The sequence below is a fragment of the Gymnogyps californianus genome, chromosome 3 (assembly GCF_018139145.2).
Source record: "Gymnogyps californianus isolate 813 chromosome 3, ASM1813914v2, whole genome shotgun sequence".
NCBI classification, from domain to species: domain Eukaryota; kingdom Metazoa; phylum Chordata; class Aves; order Accipitriformes; family Cathartidae; genus Gymnogyps; species Gymnogyps californianus.
Genome location: NC_059473.1, coordinates 85065741 through 85083614, shown reverse-complemented (window position 1 = coordinate 85083614; position 17874 = coordinate 85065741). Strand labels below are relative to the sequence as shown.

The window sequence follows — 17874 nt, the reverse complement described above, 5'->3', positions numbered from 1 at the left end:
ACAGCATTTCTTTATCTTATGTCTGTCTTCTAGTGGGATTTGAAAGGCTCCTCCACCTACTTGGATTTGCTTAGATTATTGAATAAAATGTTATTTACAGACTGTGGCAATAGCCAAGCTAAACTATTCGCAGCACTTAGAATTTATATCCTTAGGTATGTTTCTTGCACTAGAATATGAACATGAGAAACACTTGTAGTCAACTTGTGAAGGCATAGGAAGGGAAAGCGGGCTCTGTAGCACAATTATTCCCTCTCTCAAGCACCTAAGTGAATAATATGCAGCAACTTGGTTTTTGCTCCCTCTTTCTCCAGTATAGCACTTAGTGCAACTCAGGCAGTGTAACACTCTGGCGAGCACGTATTTTTTTCCCTTAGTTTGATGCTGATTCAGGAAAATTATTTTTTACCCTTCTGGTGAAAGTAGCAACTTCTGGTGAAAGTAGAACAACCCTTTAAATCTATTAACCAAGCAATTTTTATTAAATAAATTTGGCTCAAAAAGATTACAGTCCTGAGCTTTAATTAAATCAGTGAATTAAAATTCAATATGAAAATGTAAGAATAATCCTCTGCTAATCGATATACTGATATACAGGAATAGGATCAAAAGTCAAAACAAAACATAAATAATTTATGGTGGCTTTGTAACCTTTTAATTGAACATAAAATATTTTAAATTTGAAAAGATATTGAAAAATAGCTTAGTAATCATATGTATTTATGTTTCAGATGGTATTACTGACCAAAAAAAACCCCTAAACACTCATAAGAAGGAAAAAGCTAGAGAAATTGTTTGAGTAATCTAATGAATTTACATCCAGAGAAATTATTTGAAATGTTGCCCAGACGTTATCTGCCATATTATGTATTTAAATAGATGTTCCTCCAATTGTATTGATAATGCTACAAATTTTTAAAATTATAAATATTTATTTCTTAAAACCAAAAATGACTAGAAAAAATGAGAAGAAAGCAATAGGTTAACATCCCATAATAGTGCTTTCAGGCAGGGAGATGGAGAAGGAGCCATCCTCTTGTGTTTGTGATAAGGGGCCTGGATTGGAGGTAACCTTGCGAATCTCAAGTGGGCCTCTGATGGTTCTTTATTCAAGCTGTCATAAAACATTTTGACAGGCCAAGGCTATCCTGGCATACCAACGTGAAATAATGCTGGCCTGGATTTGAAGACATTGTTAGAAGAAAATGGTAGGAGGAAACCAAATATAAATCTGAATTGCTTAACTAAAATCCTCCATTGTACTTGTATCTTCAAGTGTAGCACTTAAGGTCACAGAGAGTTGAGGGGGACTGAAACGAAATATATGATATTCTATTAAATACAGTGCTTTAAAACCTGCTTTAAAAAAAAGTTACTTGTAAGTTTTTGTGTTAAGTAAGTGTTTGTTGTAAATTACATTTTTGAAAATCCAATCTGGTACCTCAGTACAGAAGGATGTTATGGAGCAAAAGGACACCAAACTGGTGTTCACAGCTCTGTGACCAAGCTGGTGACCACAGCATTGGTTCTCCTTCTCATTCTGTACATGGTTACCAAATAAAATTAAACACTAAACCTTCAATCAACAGACGATGAAAAACTAGCTTGGCAAAAAGTGACTCATATGTGGTGCTATGATTTTAAAAAGACTGTGTGTGCTAACTTTTCTGACTGATTTGCTAGCTAACCAAATTTCTTGAAAGTAAATGAGGGAAATGAACACTTACAAAGTCTCATCATTTCTGGATCAACTATTAATCACTAAGTAGCAGCTTTCATATTTATTCGTTTACACTTTCACTGAAACAAAAAATGCCACTGATAATGGAGATGAAGAAAGGAATTATTTAGCTAGTATATTCCTTTTGTTTATATACTGACATACAAGAATATGTAGTTGATCTTTTCCTTCAAGGACATAATGAGGATTTTAAAAGCGAAAGCAGTAGCTCTTCTGAAGACATGAAAAGCTTATAATGCATCTATGAGAGGCAAATTTCAAATCCATCACTCCCAGAATAGTAACATTTAAGTAACATCAGATTTTTTATGAATTCTTTAAAATCAGCTGCACTGCAAAGTGCATGATAAATAATTCCTCTCCCATTATTATTTTCCACCTTTCTTGCGCAGATTATGAATTGATTGACTAAAGATGCAATGATGTCACTACTCAGTTTAATACTGACTGCATTTAAACAAAATGATTTAGGTAGCAACACACCCAAACTCAGGGAGCATGAACAAATTCCAGCTGATCTGATTTTTTTGGGGCAGAAAGGTGAAACAGAAACCTTGATCTGATTTTGAGTGGAGCTTTGGCTAGAACTACCCATTTAAAGAGGCATGCATTGAGAAGATGCTACAAATTTGTGACTAGTGGCTACTTCATTCTCCATGTGACATTACATTCTCATAATAGCTCATGATTTTAACATATGTAAAATAAGATTAACCACATAGCTTTCATAAAAAAAAAAAAATGATGGATTTAAGCTACAGCTGCAATTGTTGGTAGACAACAAAGGCTACATACAGCACAGCATGACAAAATGGCAAGTTCTACTGATACGAGAGTTATCAGGTATGGGAGAAGACTGGAAACCCAAGCATTGTTCTCTGTCAGAACTTATATTCAGTTTAATTCTATTATGTGATTTTGAAATTTTGGATGCTCAAAATCATTTTTGAGCGTCACTAAAACTTAGTTTTACCATACTTCCTGATCTAATGACTGATTCTAAAAGAAATTAAAACATTTTTAATTTCTCATGTCAAAATGATATTACAACTGAAATGAGAAAGGGCTAAAATAAGAAAGCTTTTTAAAGAATATTTTGATAAAACTGAAACTATTATTGCATAAGCCTTCCTCTCCCCTGAAATTTTCAGTTGTCATTAACCCAAGAAAGATGTATTTTATTTAAATTTCCCAGGGTTCTAGCATAAGTTCAGATGGTAGCTGCAATTTTAATGAGAGGCTTTAGGTGCTATTCTTCGCTAGGCAAGTGATTCTAGAACAGAGAACAGTAATGAAGTAGCTGACCTTTCTTTTCATATTAAATAATCTATTTTTAAGGACATTATGTTTGGTAAATATTGATGCTACAGTATTCACAGTAGCAGAAAACAGCTTCTGAGCAGAACAGCTTCATTGTTAGGGTGATGCAGTGACCCACACTTTCTTAATCTGAAGTTTGACTGAGGTAAAGATCATATAGTCACTTAGCCAAAGGTCTCTCAAATACTGCACCTCAGAGGGATCGTTAGGATGGTGTGAAACATGTATTCAAAGCAACCAAAAGAAAAAAAAAAAAGGCAGAATGAAAACAACAGTATATCGTATACATGTATAAAAATAAAATCATCTGTGTGAGCAATGCTGACTTTAATCTGCATTCTTTTTGTGTAGGTCACATTTTTACAGTGTTTAACTTCCCACTTGCTATTTATACAGCATTTCTGAATTTCTTATGGGTTTGTCTTTCATGGAGTGTTGTTTTAGTATTGTCTACACTATTGCAGTTGGGAATTTTTGAAAGGGGAGAAAAAAAGCAAAACACTTACAATGAAAGTAAAGTTCTTCATCCCCTTCTTGATCAGCTTTGCTATAGCCACAATGCCTGAAAAGAAAGACACCAGTTTGACTGGTAAATAATGATTTACTTCCTCACATCTAAAGTCCTGATGACATCAGTTCTGTAGGCTGGGATTTTCAGGCACTGAGCACCTAACTCCTGTAGGCCTTTTGAAAGTTTCAGCTATAATTCTCTTGACAGCAGAGTTTTAAATACATCATGAACAGTTGCAATCAAAAGGCTTTTGTATCAAATACCAGTTGGGACAGGTCCTAAAGAGAAAATTCTAGTTCTGGTGAAAAGCTTCTACGGATAAAACAGAGGATTAAAGAACTTGAAAGCAGAACACTGTTTTACATGAGGGTATTCTTAAACTTACTGCTGTGCCTCTTTTTCTTGAATGTAAAGTCATTTAAAGGCTGATCAGATAAAGTGTCAGACTTCTCCACGTGAGAAAACTGAACAGAAAGAGGGACTTTGAGGAGTACAGGTAAAGAACCTGCTAGGGGTTCCTTTTACAGCACATTTACATAGGACAAAAGGAACATCTTGATTTAAGTGTGTTTGCCAAAGTAAGAGGACGAACTGTATAATTCATAATGGGATTTAAATGAAAATTGTCCTTACTAAAAATGAATTCCATTTCAGTTTTGCAAATTACTATCCCAGATTAGACTGTCTCAAGAGTTCACAAGAGTGGGGTCAGATGTGCTTACGCCTATGCAAGATGCAATACCTTCGCCCGATGATGAATCCAAACACCATGAAGACCAAAATGATGGTTCCTGCCACAGCAACCACAGCTATGATAATAACAGGATTCTGTTCACTGGAAACAGCCGTGGCTACAAACAGAGCACAGAGCAGAGATTAGTTTAAAATTATTTCCTATGAAGGAACTGCAAAAAATTAAGTTGACCATCATGAATTGCAGACTGTTTACCTTTGCCTGAAACTATTACATTGATAAAGTTAGTCTAAATAAGGGCCTCCACTGGAAATTCATCCAAATGCTGGATGAGTTAATGATCGTCTACAGGGAATAAAAAGGAGCTATGATGGAATTGACTTGGCCAAAGTGGTACAGCCATTAGCTGAAAGCCAGCACCAGCCACTTCCACTCCCTCCTACTGCTGTGCTGTCTTCTGTTTTGCTCAGTGGTTGACTCCTTCCTAAAAGGGAAGACCTCGATATCCCTGCAAGAGGGCACAGTAGGAGAATAATCCCTGAAGAGCTCTGCTTCTAGCCTCCCCTCTGAAACTGGTTGATATGACTTTGATGGTACCTAAGGAAATAGTGTCTTAACTATAAGAGGAATGTTTGAGATGAAACACTATCTATTAACAGAGATTTCCTAGTGAGTATATTTCTGTCTCTTACTGCTATTAATCATTGCAAATTGCTATTATTATCATTTGTTTCTGTTAGCAAGGAGAAGGTGCTTCTACATACTCAAAATGGAATTCTCCATGCTTCAGAGAATTTACATGCTAAAATATCCACACATTATCGCTCTTTTTATTCAGATATGCCAATGCTATTAATATATGCAAATGTATGCATGTCACATTAATGTAAACCGAGGATGTAAATACTTAGCCTAAGAAACCTCAAGGTTTTTTAAATACATTGCTTGCCAGACATCTAATGAGGGTGGCCATGTACTCACTCGCATTAAATGAGCACAGCTCTACTGAACTCTATGGAGGTATGCTGGTTTGTAACAGTGAGGATCTAGCCCAAGAGACAGAATAAAGGAGGAGACATCAGGCAGTGATGCTGAGCAAGGGACTGTGAAAGTGTGAGTCATGTGGAAGCAGCAGAGAGATAAAAGAGAAAAAAAAAAGGAAACCCAACTGACAGATGATTAACTAAATTGTAGATAGTACGTTAATATGGTTAACTGCTGGTAGTGGTAATTGAACAGGAATGTCTACACGAGGATTTTATGAATTCCACAGAATCAGGTTCCTGTTGCAGACTTCAGAGGTTCCCATAGAAACAAATAAACCAGTCTTTTCTTTGCTCTGTCTTGAGAGAAGTGAGCCAATCAACACAATTTATTTTGTCACTAACACTGACCTGTACCAACTGCTTCCCCCCCAAAATAACAAACCCCTTGTTATACTACACAGATACAGAACAATCTGCACTGGGGGAAAATTCCCCCCTCCTTCAATTTTATTTCCTAAAGAAACTTTGTAATTTTTCTATGTTCTACCTAATGCAGATGAGGAAGATCTCATTATTCATATTGGTCTTTAACTGAAAAGAACAAATGCTTATCTTTGAGTAACTCTAACTTTCTGCGATACCCAGGTCAATTGGATGCTACTGCAGGCCTGCATATATTCCACTTGTGGAACGTGTAGGAAATCAGTGGTCACTACCTCGTGCAAGAGTCTAGGGGCATAAGTAATACGACTCAGTTCCTGTAACATCACCAGGCCATCAAAGCAGATGATCCCAAACAATGTCAAATTTATTTAAAATACAGCATTTCCTAAAATTGTTCCCTTCTCTCTCTGAACTTCAGTGCAAACCTCACTTGGAAGTCAAGAAAAGGCAGCATCCTGTCACAACGGCCAGGGTGCGAAGCTGCATCCATCTAACAGAGTTTGGAAAAATACCCAGCCCAGCCTGTCACATAATCTAGCAGCCAAGTTGAGTGCATAGAGGTTGACATATGTGAGTGGGTTGCTCTGTGTAACTGCCTCACAGATTTTGGGTACTGGCACATTCTGGAAGCAAGCCGAGGATGTTATTTGGGCTCCGGAAAATGCTGGGGACATGGTAAACTGGCCAACTGGTACGATAGGTAGGATGCAATGTACGATGTATTTTTACATCTTTTAAAAAAAAAAAAAAAAGGTAGGTCTGATTGTGGGCATGGTCTGGTATGAATTCAGTGACAGCATTCTAAGACATCTGCCTCTGTTCAGGTACTCTGTGCTGCTTCTCTCTTCTGTGTGATGAACTCAGTCTGTTAAGTATAAGGGTGAATCAGAACGCAGCTTCTGGAATGATCACTGCAGTTTGGCAGAAATAAAGATGCTAGAGTGTTCTTAGAGGAATGATTTTGGGGTGCCGATGATCCTTTCAGGGGGTGCATGGCATGGTTACCTGTCACTGGTGCTGCCACAATGGTGATGACAAGGAACCACCAGCAGGACAGGAAAGTCTGCCCTTACCTCTGCTTAAACTGTGCTCAGACTCAGAGGACGAGATAGGGACCTGCTACTTGGGCAATCAGCTACAGCTGATAGCTAATCTGACATTATGATATTTGCATATCCAAACGAATGAGGCAATGCTTAATTTAAAGGATTTAAAACCACCTTTTAAATACATGGTTGTAGGGATGGGTAATGGATATCCGAACACCCTGGAGGATTTAGAAAAGGAGATCAGCTGTAAAAGCTGTGCTGCTCCTCCAGCGACATTTTCTCATGCAAGCAACTGGAAATGTATGATGCGCAGAAAAGAATTCCTGATGAAGTCCACCATGAAAGCTTTAATGATAAATTGGATTCATGTAGGCCAAATATTACTTTCTTAAATATTATGCTTTATGTCTTCTATAAAGATTTGTAGTAGTGTTATTTCAGACATTAGGAATAAATTTTACACTGCATGTTACTTCAGCCTTGCTTGATTTAAACTGATTCATGGCAAAAGGAAAAAGCAGTCTTCTTCATGCCAGGTTGTGCTGAGTCTTTTAGAGTGAGAGCTGTAACAAGTGGCAAAATTCCCTTCAACTACAAAAAGCACAGGATCATCTTTAGATTCATTGGCTAAAAGTCATTTAACATAACTTCTAAATATTTCAGTGAATCAAAAGATAAAATTACCACTTAAGTGATATTCTATGCATTTATATTTTGTTCCTGAGGGACTTCTGTCTCTAAAAACCAGCAATGATTCCAACAAAAAAATACGATTAAAGTACTTTGATCTGTGGCAAACACAGTATAGAATAGAAATATCCTGCCTTTATAAAGCATTTTTACTTCATAATTTTGAAATTTTTACATAAATATGTATGCAATGCCCAACACGTATGATATGTGCAAATACAGTATGAAATATGTATATTTTACATATCAGATAATATTAATATAATGGACATAGTTCCTCAAATATTGAAAAGTGGCCATGTGTTTTCTATCACAATTCAGAAACCAGAGCAGAATACAAAAACCTACTTAATCAACAGCACCGACCAAAAGGTGCCAACCAGTTGAAGTGCCAGGAGAAATTCAGGTAGGCAACATGACTAGCTGACTGTGATGGTCATTATATGTATTCTTACATAAATATATATATGTGTATATATATGTATATATGTACTCTCACTATATATATACTTAAAATACTTTGACATATTTAAAAGCTGCATTCAGAAATGTACTGGAATAATGGGAAGCCAATGCCTCTAAATTGTAGCATAACACTAGTTTACTGCTCACCTGTACAGTGCTTCACTTGAGCTATATTTCCTAAAAATGATCGAATAAAGATCTTCCTTTAAAATGTTAACAAAAGACTAATTTGATTAGCCTGCAAGTTCTGATAAAACTATAAATAAAATATGAGAAACAAATATTTTCGTGTAAAATAATTCTAGAAGAATTTAATGCAATTTACTATCTTTTTACCAACATTTTAATTATTTCTGAAAACTGTATATGGAAAATTGTGGATGCTTATCCTTGATGGGAATTATATTCTAGAACGTCCTCTCAAGATAATGGAAAATATGCCACTTTTAGAATTTTCTTTAATGAAAGCACAGGACATTTTACATGGCATGTCAAAACGCAAAGCTGGCCTGTGACAAGAGAAAAATCTGCTGTGCATACTGGCCAAGTAAGTCTCTGGTTTATATGCAGTTTTTCATCACCTGAGTCAGAAAAAGGGTACTTGATGGTGGTCAGTGATGCATTTATTCTAGGATTTCCTAATCTTCCATATGTTGACAAAACTCCAGTCAAGACTGTTTACCTCCGAAATTATCTTTGCTAATCTTAGCGGCTACCAGTATGCTTACATTCAGTATATAAAAAATACTCAGGCAATTAAGTAAATGTTGGGGAAACATTTTGGTCTACTAACTTTAAACCACTATGGACAATAAATTAGCTAATTAGCAGAAACTTATGACAGATTATGACAGACTTTTAATTTGTTTTCCAGAAATCCACTCAAAATAAATTACTTCTGGCTGCACCTCAGGTTCCCATTCTGCAAAATGGGGATTCTGCTACTGACTCTTTCTAAAGCAGAACTCTATGAATGGAAAGTATGCTATCAGATACAGAGCTAATATTATCAGTAATAACAGTTTATTGCTGCTATTATGATAATTACTATTTCAATTACGTCTGTTAGATATGTGGTATTATTCATTATTGATGGTTTTCGTATTCTGTGTGGAACCAAGGTGGAATCAAGACGTAACTACTGTGTTTTAAGAATACCCACAAATTGTTCAGGCGACACCTGGCTGCAATTAGTAAGATGTAATAGTGTGTGTCTGCACCTTAGATATGCTGCATAGAGTGCAGAGAGCAGAGTTGGCATCCATACCCTTTGAACCTGTAGGCTATGTATTCTCAGCTCCAAATCTGGCTGACCTGCTGTCAGGCAGGTTAACTTGAAGCAAATGACCCAAACCAGAGTAACCAAATTTGGGTCTGTGACAGAGCGGTGAAGCTGCTAAGGACACAGGCAGTTTCCGTGAATGGGCTCAGGCTGCCAGGTCTCAGTGATGGAAGAGTTTCTTTCTGAAGACCTGAAATGTGGAAGATTTTCTCTAAGCATGCATGCACATATCTACATTGGTGAGGAAAAAAGGTATCAGTGTGATTTTTAGACAAATAAGAGCACAAGATTGGTTTCAGCATCAAGGAAAGAGCAAGCTCTCCCAAAATTTTATCCCTCTGCTGAGATGTCACAGCCAGATTCTCCAGTGTACTGTACTGAGCGAGCTTGTACTTCAGCTTCGTACTTTCCATTGTGAGGGTTTTTGAGAGGTTGTTTTTCTTTACACAGCTTACAACTTATTACACAAGCCTTAAAGAAACCTAGTATCTTTGAGACCTGTGTTTCTTTACTAAACCAAGTTGAAACTAGCCAATGAACTCAAAACACACTAAGGATGGATATACAGCTTAAACAAGACACACACATAAACAAAACTATGAAGAGTTTTTTCAAGAAAACAAATAGGGAGAAAATGACCTGGAGAAGCCTCTGTGGGCTGAGATCTCCTCTTCCATCCTCTCCCCAGTTACAGAATAATCTAGTAGAGTTATTCAGCTCACCACTACTCACTTCTCTTGTAAGGGGAGAGGTGTGTATTAGAATGAAAAAAAATATTTTTCTTTATCTTCGAAGGACATCAGAGGAGAAGAATGTGGTGTGTTACAAATCTTCTCCAGCTAATTATAAGAGAGTAATTTGTAGTTCTATGGTAAAATAACTAATTGAAGCTCATCCTTCAAAATACAGTGATAAAAATCCACCTTCATGTAGAACTTCATTCTTTCTAGTTTTAATAAAATTGCCTATGACTCTTTGCTTTCTTGCTTTATTTACTGCTTCTACTGAAAGTGCTAATTTCCTGTAAATCTAATTGTTTACCTGTGGCTTCTTCTAGTGTGGCAACATCCAGTCTGGGGCTGTAATTTCCATAACCAGCAGCAGTAAAAGCACGAATCTGGAAAACATACACTGTTCCTGGCTTTAGGTTATTAATAGAAGCTGAAGTGGACTTGGTTTTCACTGTTGAATAAGTCCTCTCCCTTTGATCCTGGAAACAATACGACAAAAGATTAAATGACATTTACAGGTCAGATTTTATCATGGTTGCACATCAGGAACTGACAGTCAGCCTGGGTAGTTTATTTCAATTTGTTGAATGCTTTTTTTCCCAACATAAAAAATAAAGCATACTCTGTGGTGTATTACAAAACACTGGCAATGCAATGAGGAGCTCTAAGTGTAACATAAAATTCAAATGGGATGCTCATGTTGTTACTCATAAAACATCCAGACACAAAATGATTGCTTCTTTGGCTATGATTACATTTTGTGAAATTTTGATGAGAAAATAGCTTGACCTTAGCTTTCCAGGGGCATCTGCGGGCTCTAAACAGTTCAAGGACAGGGAAATCTGTTTTTTCATGGTCAGAACACCTTCCCTTGTTACCTTCCAACACCTTTAAAAAATAAAATACTGCCAATGAATAACTGGCTGGATTTCGCATCAAATTCTGAGGTCCTTAACTCAGTTTTCACTTAGGTTTTTTTCCCTGGCTTTTAGTCTTTTTTCAGGTTTTGACTCTATGGCATCAAGAAGAACCCAGGGAAAGAAGCTCAGTATGACACCCCCCAAATTTGAAGCTGTAAGATTACAAACCCTGTGAGTAATAACTCACTTTCAAATACTATAAAAGCTGTATCACAGATCATTACAGTATTCAAAAAGCTCTACTTATTCATCACATTTACTGATCCAGATTATCTTTCAGCATAGATATGTGCAGCCCTGTTGATTTTCGGCAGCAGATGCAACCCTGATTTGAAGGGCAGAAGAGATGAATTAACCAACCATCTGAATGCACCACATGACCAGAGAAGCATGAGCCGTATGAGGCAGTGCTAATGAGACAGATACAGAGGGAAGGAATAAATCTGTAACTCATTTCAATAGTACTTCGCCAGCTAAAAATGATGGAGAACCTTCCCCTTCGCAGTCAGTAAAGCAGCAAAGGCTTTTGTTGAAATACAGGGTTAAATACAACATACATGATTTCTTTTCTGAGATTCAGTAATGGCTTCTCCTGGGTTTTGCCCAGTCTGTCACTTGAGCAAGCCCGCTGACTCGGCTAGCAACAATTTTTCATATCTTCTCCAAGAGGGTTTAAATCATCTGTAAGTGTGGACCATGGTGGAATGTATGTTGGTATGTAAGAAAGAACAGGAATGCTTGAGAGATGAGAAACAAGTGTAAAGAAACCGTAAACAGTCAGGTTTGGGACTGTAAGCCACAGTAGAATTTCAGAGTTCGGGTTTTGATGCATAAATGAGGCTTATTTGTATTGCCAACAGTTCTTGCATTCAAAATAAATAAGTAACAAAGAAATAAAAATAACCTGCGCTAGAAATCTCACAGGACAGGCTTGCTTGGGAGATTTCAGGCAGTTTCCATTCCAGCCCTAGCCAGAAGTGAGAGGTGAAAAAAACACTTATCAGAATATTTCAGAACCACAAAAATGTTTGATTTAATTTGGCTCTAAAAGGAGTTGAAAGTTGAGATATATTTTTTTTTTCTTTTAAACTAATGGAACAAAACTTAAACTGCCTCTCTCGTTCTGAGCAAGAAGCTTATGAAGTACTTTTCAAGCTGAACTGCATTATTTTGGAAGGAAGACAAGCATTTAAATATTTGTGTTAAAATTGTCTCACTGTATTAAAGGTATATAGTCCCGTTTATCTGTAACTGTTCGTAGGATGAGCTACTTATTCTCTTTTATTAATTTCACTGTAGTAAGTATAATACTGGTAGGTTTCCTTCCATTACAAAAGAACTTTAACAACAGATCTTGTCTTTGCAAACATAGGAAAGTGGCAATGAAATTCTGCTGCTTATTTAAAGTAACGTGAATATATAGGGAAAATAATAAAAGCCACATTCTAAAAGCTATCGTTATATGAAAAGTCTAGTATCTTGATAATTTTTCTGTCATTTTCCACTACCTATTTAAATTATTTATTTTATTTTAACAGATTGGAAACTACTTTGCAAATTAAAAAGCCCAAGTTTTTTGGTTTGTCGTTTGGTTTTTTGAGGGTTTTTTGTGTGCAGAGAACAGTTTTGCCTTTGGTAAATATGCAAACTTTTTTTTTTTAAATGTATGGGCTTTATTTGTGTGCATGTGCACACACAAATGCTTGAGGAACAAAAATTACCTGCTAAAATTAGCAAAATTTCTTTAAAAAAATTGTTTAGCTATCTGCACTTATCTGGTAAATTTTGTTATAAGAGTCATCAAAGTGAACAACTTAAACTGGGAGTTGGCATCAACAAATAAACATTTTATTCCTTTCCCAAATCATATAAAGATCTTTTGATAAGTACATTTGTGTAATTCAGCACTGAAAATTAGATGTGACACTTGATATTATATCCAATCTGGTCTGAATTTACCTAATTCTATGTTACCTAGTAAGCTGACATGCTCTTTTTGATATAGAGGTACTATTACCTTGTTTGCAGAAACGAAATGTCTTCACAAGTGATCACAAAGGAGCTCTTTTGTTCATTTCTTTGCATTTTAATTCTTTCTTTTTTCTCCCAGAATGTTTTATAAAAATTAGGAATATGTTATGTGCTGCAGTAAATTTCCCAGGGAATCTGGAGGAGCCACACTTAGTCTGGGTCCCATGACAAACATATAGCTGCACAACCTGCCTTCACTCTGCTTTCATCCTGCTTACCGTTGCATGTGGCCCTACTTATATGCTTGTCACAATTTTTTTATTCTGGAGTACTTCAAAGTTATCATGAATGAAGCCTTAGACATGCTGAAATGAATGGCAAAACTCTGACTGACATCAATAAGACTGCAATTTCGCAGAAAAACAGAGATCACTTCATCTACTATTGAAAAGAAGCCCTCAATTCATTATTGTGTTGAGAGAACAAGTGAAAAATAAATTCCACAATGCTGGGACTTCTTAAAAGGACAAATAAGGAATATTTATCAGCTGAAACTGTAGGAAGTGCTTTGGAAGTTTTCAGACATCAAGTCGAAGCTGCCCAGCTCACAAGGAAATACCAAATGCAGACAAGAGTTGTATTTGATATATCATCTCAAGACTGGAATTACAGTGACACAGAAGGAAATGAAACAAGGTTTAAACACAATGTAGAAGAGACAGGAAATGACAAATATCATGGTAAAATATCCAAGTCCAACTCCAACCTAACCATTTAAAAAAAAGTGGAAAAAAAGGCAGATTTCAAGTGGATATTTCATTTTTAGGATACCAAAGTACAATATATGAGACATATGATAGCAATAATAATTGCAGGGATTCACTAGTTATTAAAAACGAGCAAAACCACTGTGACTTTGAAGAGACAGGTTAGTTGATAGCTGATGGCTTTAACATTGTTCCACAACACAGCAAGCCAACACGAAGCAAACAGCACATTGTTGTACATTACAGATAATCTTAGCACTTACTTTCTCATAATACTTGATTTCATATTCAGTAATGACTCCATTGGGATGTTCTGGTTCCTGCCAGGAAAGCTCCACACTCCTCTGCAGCACTCTCTCTTTCATTACTCCACTAACTTGCGAGGGAGCTGTTTGGACAAGATGTGTCAATAAATAAAAAGCAAATTTGTTGGATGCCTAAAATCAAATGTCATTACTGATCCGCCCCATGCTGAGCCACTTTCATTAAGGTAAAAGAAAGCACCTTTTCATAGCTCACAATTCAAAGCTAATGAATATTCAAGCAGGACCCTATTACTGTTCATAAACGTAGAATGGAAATCGAATTAAAGTGCAAACAGCAAAAAGTGGCATTGTTCAAGTTAGTGCAAAACTGAAATTGATGGGATAGGAATAACAATTAAGCAAATTAATTCTGATTAAGATAGCAAAGTAGATTTTTAGATTGATGTGTAGTAAATTAAGAGTCTAAATATTTATTGCATATGTTTCTGAAATGTGCATAAAAAGAAAAAATATGTTTTAGAAACAAAATCACATTTTAGGCTGATTTCATATAACTGATTCCAATTCTGCTTAAAAAATGATCTGTCACACTATCTGATTACGACATGACTTGGTGACGAAACCAACTTTGTTAAGAGACTAAACCCCCTCTTTTTCATTAGTTCAAACCTTTCCACGACATTCTGTCTTTAGAGCTGAAGCTTCCATATTTGTTCTCGGCATTTTTTGAAAGTGTGAGACAATTTAAGAAGTAGATCTTATGAAATAAAGGGGACACTGTCTTCCTCCACCTCACTCTACAGAGACATACATATATGCACACTTGCATGCATGCACACATACGCACAGTTTCCTAATAAACATCACCCACAAACAAGCACCTTTTGAAATTAAAAAAAAAAAAATACAAGCATTATAGAGCCATTGACTCTCATTTTAAAATGTTTAAGAGATAATGTAATAAAATGTGAGAGACTGAAAAAGTAACTTGCTTTATCAGCTTATCTCATGTTAAACAAAAAAGAAAGATGGCAAATTTTCTGCTGATGTGCAGTTCCAAAGGAGGCCAAACATCACACTTTTCCTCAAACATACATACGGCCTATATGAATGTAGCACAGAAGTCCTGTAAAACCATAGCTCTTTAAAAAGCAACTATGGCATTAGAACCATGCAAAACTTGATCTTGTTCTCTTTCAATTCAATGGAAATAATTCAAGGGTGTAACACTACTCATGCAAAAGACAAATAAAGAGAGGACCTGATCCTCAGCCCCCTGCAGTTAAAAGCAAAATGACATTTACATGTACAGGAACTTGGTCATATTTGGAGAGCAGATTCAGACACAGGAAAGGAAATTAAAATTAGAGATAAATTTATTTATATCTTTTTCAAGTATAGAATCTAGTACTGATTCTATACTTGAATGTTTGTTTGAACAAAAATTCGGAAAATTTTAAATCTTTTTCTAGGTAAAAAAAAGAACAGCCTTATTTCAGAACTGATTATAAAGCTGTCACTATGTAAAATGATGCACAGTCTTCAGATAAAACTGGATTCTTATCCCATGCAATAAGCAGGTGAACTTCACTTTCTCTATTTAATTTAAAGAACATAGAAATAAAACATCTAGAATGCACACTCCTGTAGCATTAAGGATAAAAATGTAATGATGAAGTAAAAATATCTACAGAACAATCATGACAATAATCCCCTAAAAAACTTAAAATTTGATTGTTAACTTCTTATTTTAATTGTGAAGTTTCTAGCCTTTTTTATTATAACATGTATATTCAACTAGGTTTTTAAATTAAATTTATTTACATTTCATTAGAGGCTCCAAGAGTCCATGAAAATTAAGGATTGAAGCCATGCATGATAATTTTCATTATGAACTATTATGTTGTATATAATCAATATAATCAAAGTTGAAGACCCCTTAATGTAGGCTGCCTAACTGATAAAATCATAAAATTGTATCATGCAAACACCACGGGTTGATACACCATTCCAAAGCCAGGATCACTCTCTTTCGCTCTTCTTGCATTCTCTTTCTAAAAGCTTAGACTATTTTCACTCTCTAATTAGTGAAATATATTCTTTTTCGTAGCTAAGAGTCTGGAATGCAGCAAACTAATTTACTCTGTCTAGTTTTCTTTGCCGTGATTAACTAGTAGTCTTCTTTGTCTAAATGAGTACCACAGCATCCTGGCTGAATTTCAGAGAGGTCATTATGTTTCATGTATAATGTTCTATCGTATCCAGATAAATGTTTTCAAATTGCGAATTTTACATTTTTAGATGTCCAAAATTGTTAATGTTCATACTTATCATGAAACAATTTTATATTACCTAGGTCACTGGAGTTTGTTCTCAACATTTGCTGCCTTTTGTTTTAGCTTATCAAATTTTTTCATTCCATTGGTCATAGCATTCTTTTTTTTTAAGCAGTGAAGCAAAATGAACTCGCTTCCTCTGGTATTAGTTAACTCTGTGTATGTGGGGAAGGAACAGCAAGGCGGAGAAGGAGGAACAGAGAAGGGGGAAGATTTTAATCGGACAAATTAAATACACTATGTGAGATTCCTACTTAACATCTGTACAAAGTATACCACAAACAGGCATATTCCATTAAGGAATTTCTATTCAAAACAAAATCTCAGTGATTTATCAACATTGCAAGACAGCATTCAAAACTCTTAAATAAATGCACTCTTAAATATATTTCCTGTCAATTAATATTCTTTTAATTCAAGAATGGTCAGATTAAAAGCTGGGTTTGGTTTTGGGGTTTTTTTGGTTGTGTTTTGGCTTTTTTTCCCCCCCTAAATGAAAATGTTGTGCTACTTTTCATTGGTAGAAGAATCACATGAGGAAGAAGAGAAGGTCCAGCCCTGCACACTGCATATGTTGGTGGCTCTGAAGACAATTATGTTGTATATAATTTCCATACCACATGATATTCCTAAAATGCAGTAAGTTACCTAAGCTCATTTTGTGTCCCCACGTTTGTCGGGGGAAGAAGGGAATCATCAAATCAGCTGAAGCCAGAGCATACTCCTCTGGCAAGGTACACCAGTCTGTTGTTACTGCAGGGAAATCTCTGTAAACTAGAGCAACCACATAAGCCAATCCATTGACATGAGAGGCTAGATGTATATGCTATCTTTATCCTGCCTTTTGGGTTGCATTTCTTGATCTGTGCTTAATGAGAGTGTACAGGTCAGAAGCATTTTGTTCTTTATTCTAGTATAATAATTTCCCCTGTATTCTCTCTCTGCCTTTCTTACAGGCTGTTTTGCATTCATGTTTTATTTGTTCTGGCTTCCTGACCCCTCCTTTTAAACCTTTAGCCCACTTCTCATTGCCTATCCATGTTAATTAATTAACAACCTACTTATGGTTTTAAAACAACTATGTTTGAGCAAGCTTGAAAATGAGTTAAAGCATACAATTCATCCCTAAATACAAGATAAAATATGGTATTAAATCACGAAAAAAAGATAACTTTATAAAAACAGAATTAAAAATACCATTTTTGTTCCCATTGCTAGCTAAACCGATATTATAATAATAATAATAATAATAATAATAATAATAATAGTAACCAACTCTTTCCAGTATTTTTTTCTTTTAGTAATCTAGTTCTTGCCACCGCATCTATAACAAAGTTGTTCGTGATAAAGACACTTCTTACAGCATTTCTAGACAACTAAGTACACAGTCCTGAATGACTTGAGCATGCATAATTCCTACTGTATCCCTTCAGGTTACAAAGAAGCATCACTTGTCAGAATCATTATTTCCATAATATATTACACTGGGGGATACAGGCTGTTCAAAACACCATTTGCTATCAACTTTCTTTCTGATATACCTCATCTCTTCTTTTTCTCCTTCCTGCTGACACAACATCCAATGCATCAAACACATACAGCCTCTTAGGGCTAACAGGCAGATGTACCTACACATGCTGCATAAGAAAGTACTTCGAGAATGACAGGCCCTCAGCACACTCATTCACCTTTTTTAAATGC

General features: G+C 35.8%; 1 protein-coding gene across 8 annotated transcripts in view; it reads right to left on the bottom strand.

Moving 5' to 3' along the window:
• Window positions 1–17874, bottom strand: part of EPHA7 (EPH receptor A7) — a 164285-nt gene that overhangs the window by 28631 nt on the left and 117780 nt on the right. For 4 of the 8 annotated variants that reach the window (XM_050893106.1, XM_050893101.1, XM_050893105.1 and 1 more), the window contains exons 6-9: window positions 13835–13959; window positions 10224–10392; window positions 4315–4423; window positions 3568–3623 (exon numbers count right to left, since the gene is read on the bottom strand). In XM_050893106.1, coding sequence (XP_050749063.1) covers window positions 3568–3623; window positions 4315–4423; window positions 10224–10392; window positions 13835–13959 — 459 coding nt within the window. Of the gene's footprint in view, window positions 1–1650; window positions 1659–3563; window positions 3624–4314; window positions 4434–10218; window positions 10393–13834; window positions 13960–17874 lie in introns of all 8 variants that reach the window. The other 4 variants (XM_050893102.1, XM_050893103.1, XM_050893108.1 and 1 more) reach the window with 3 other exon arrangements.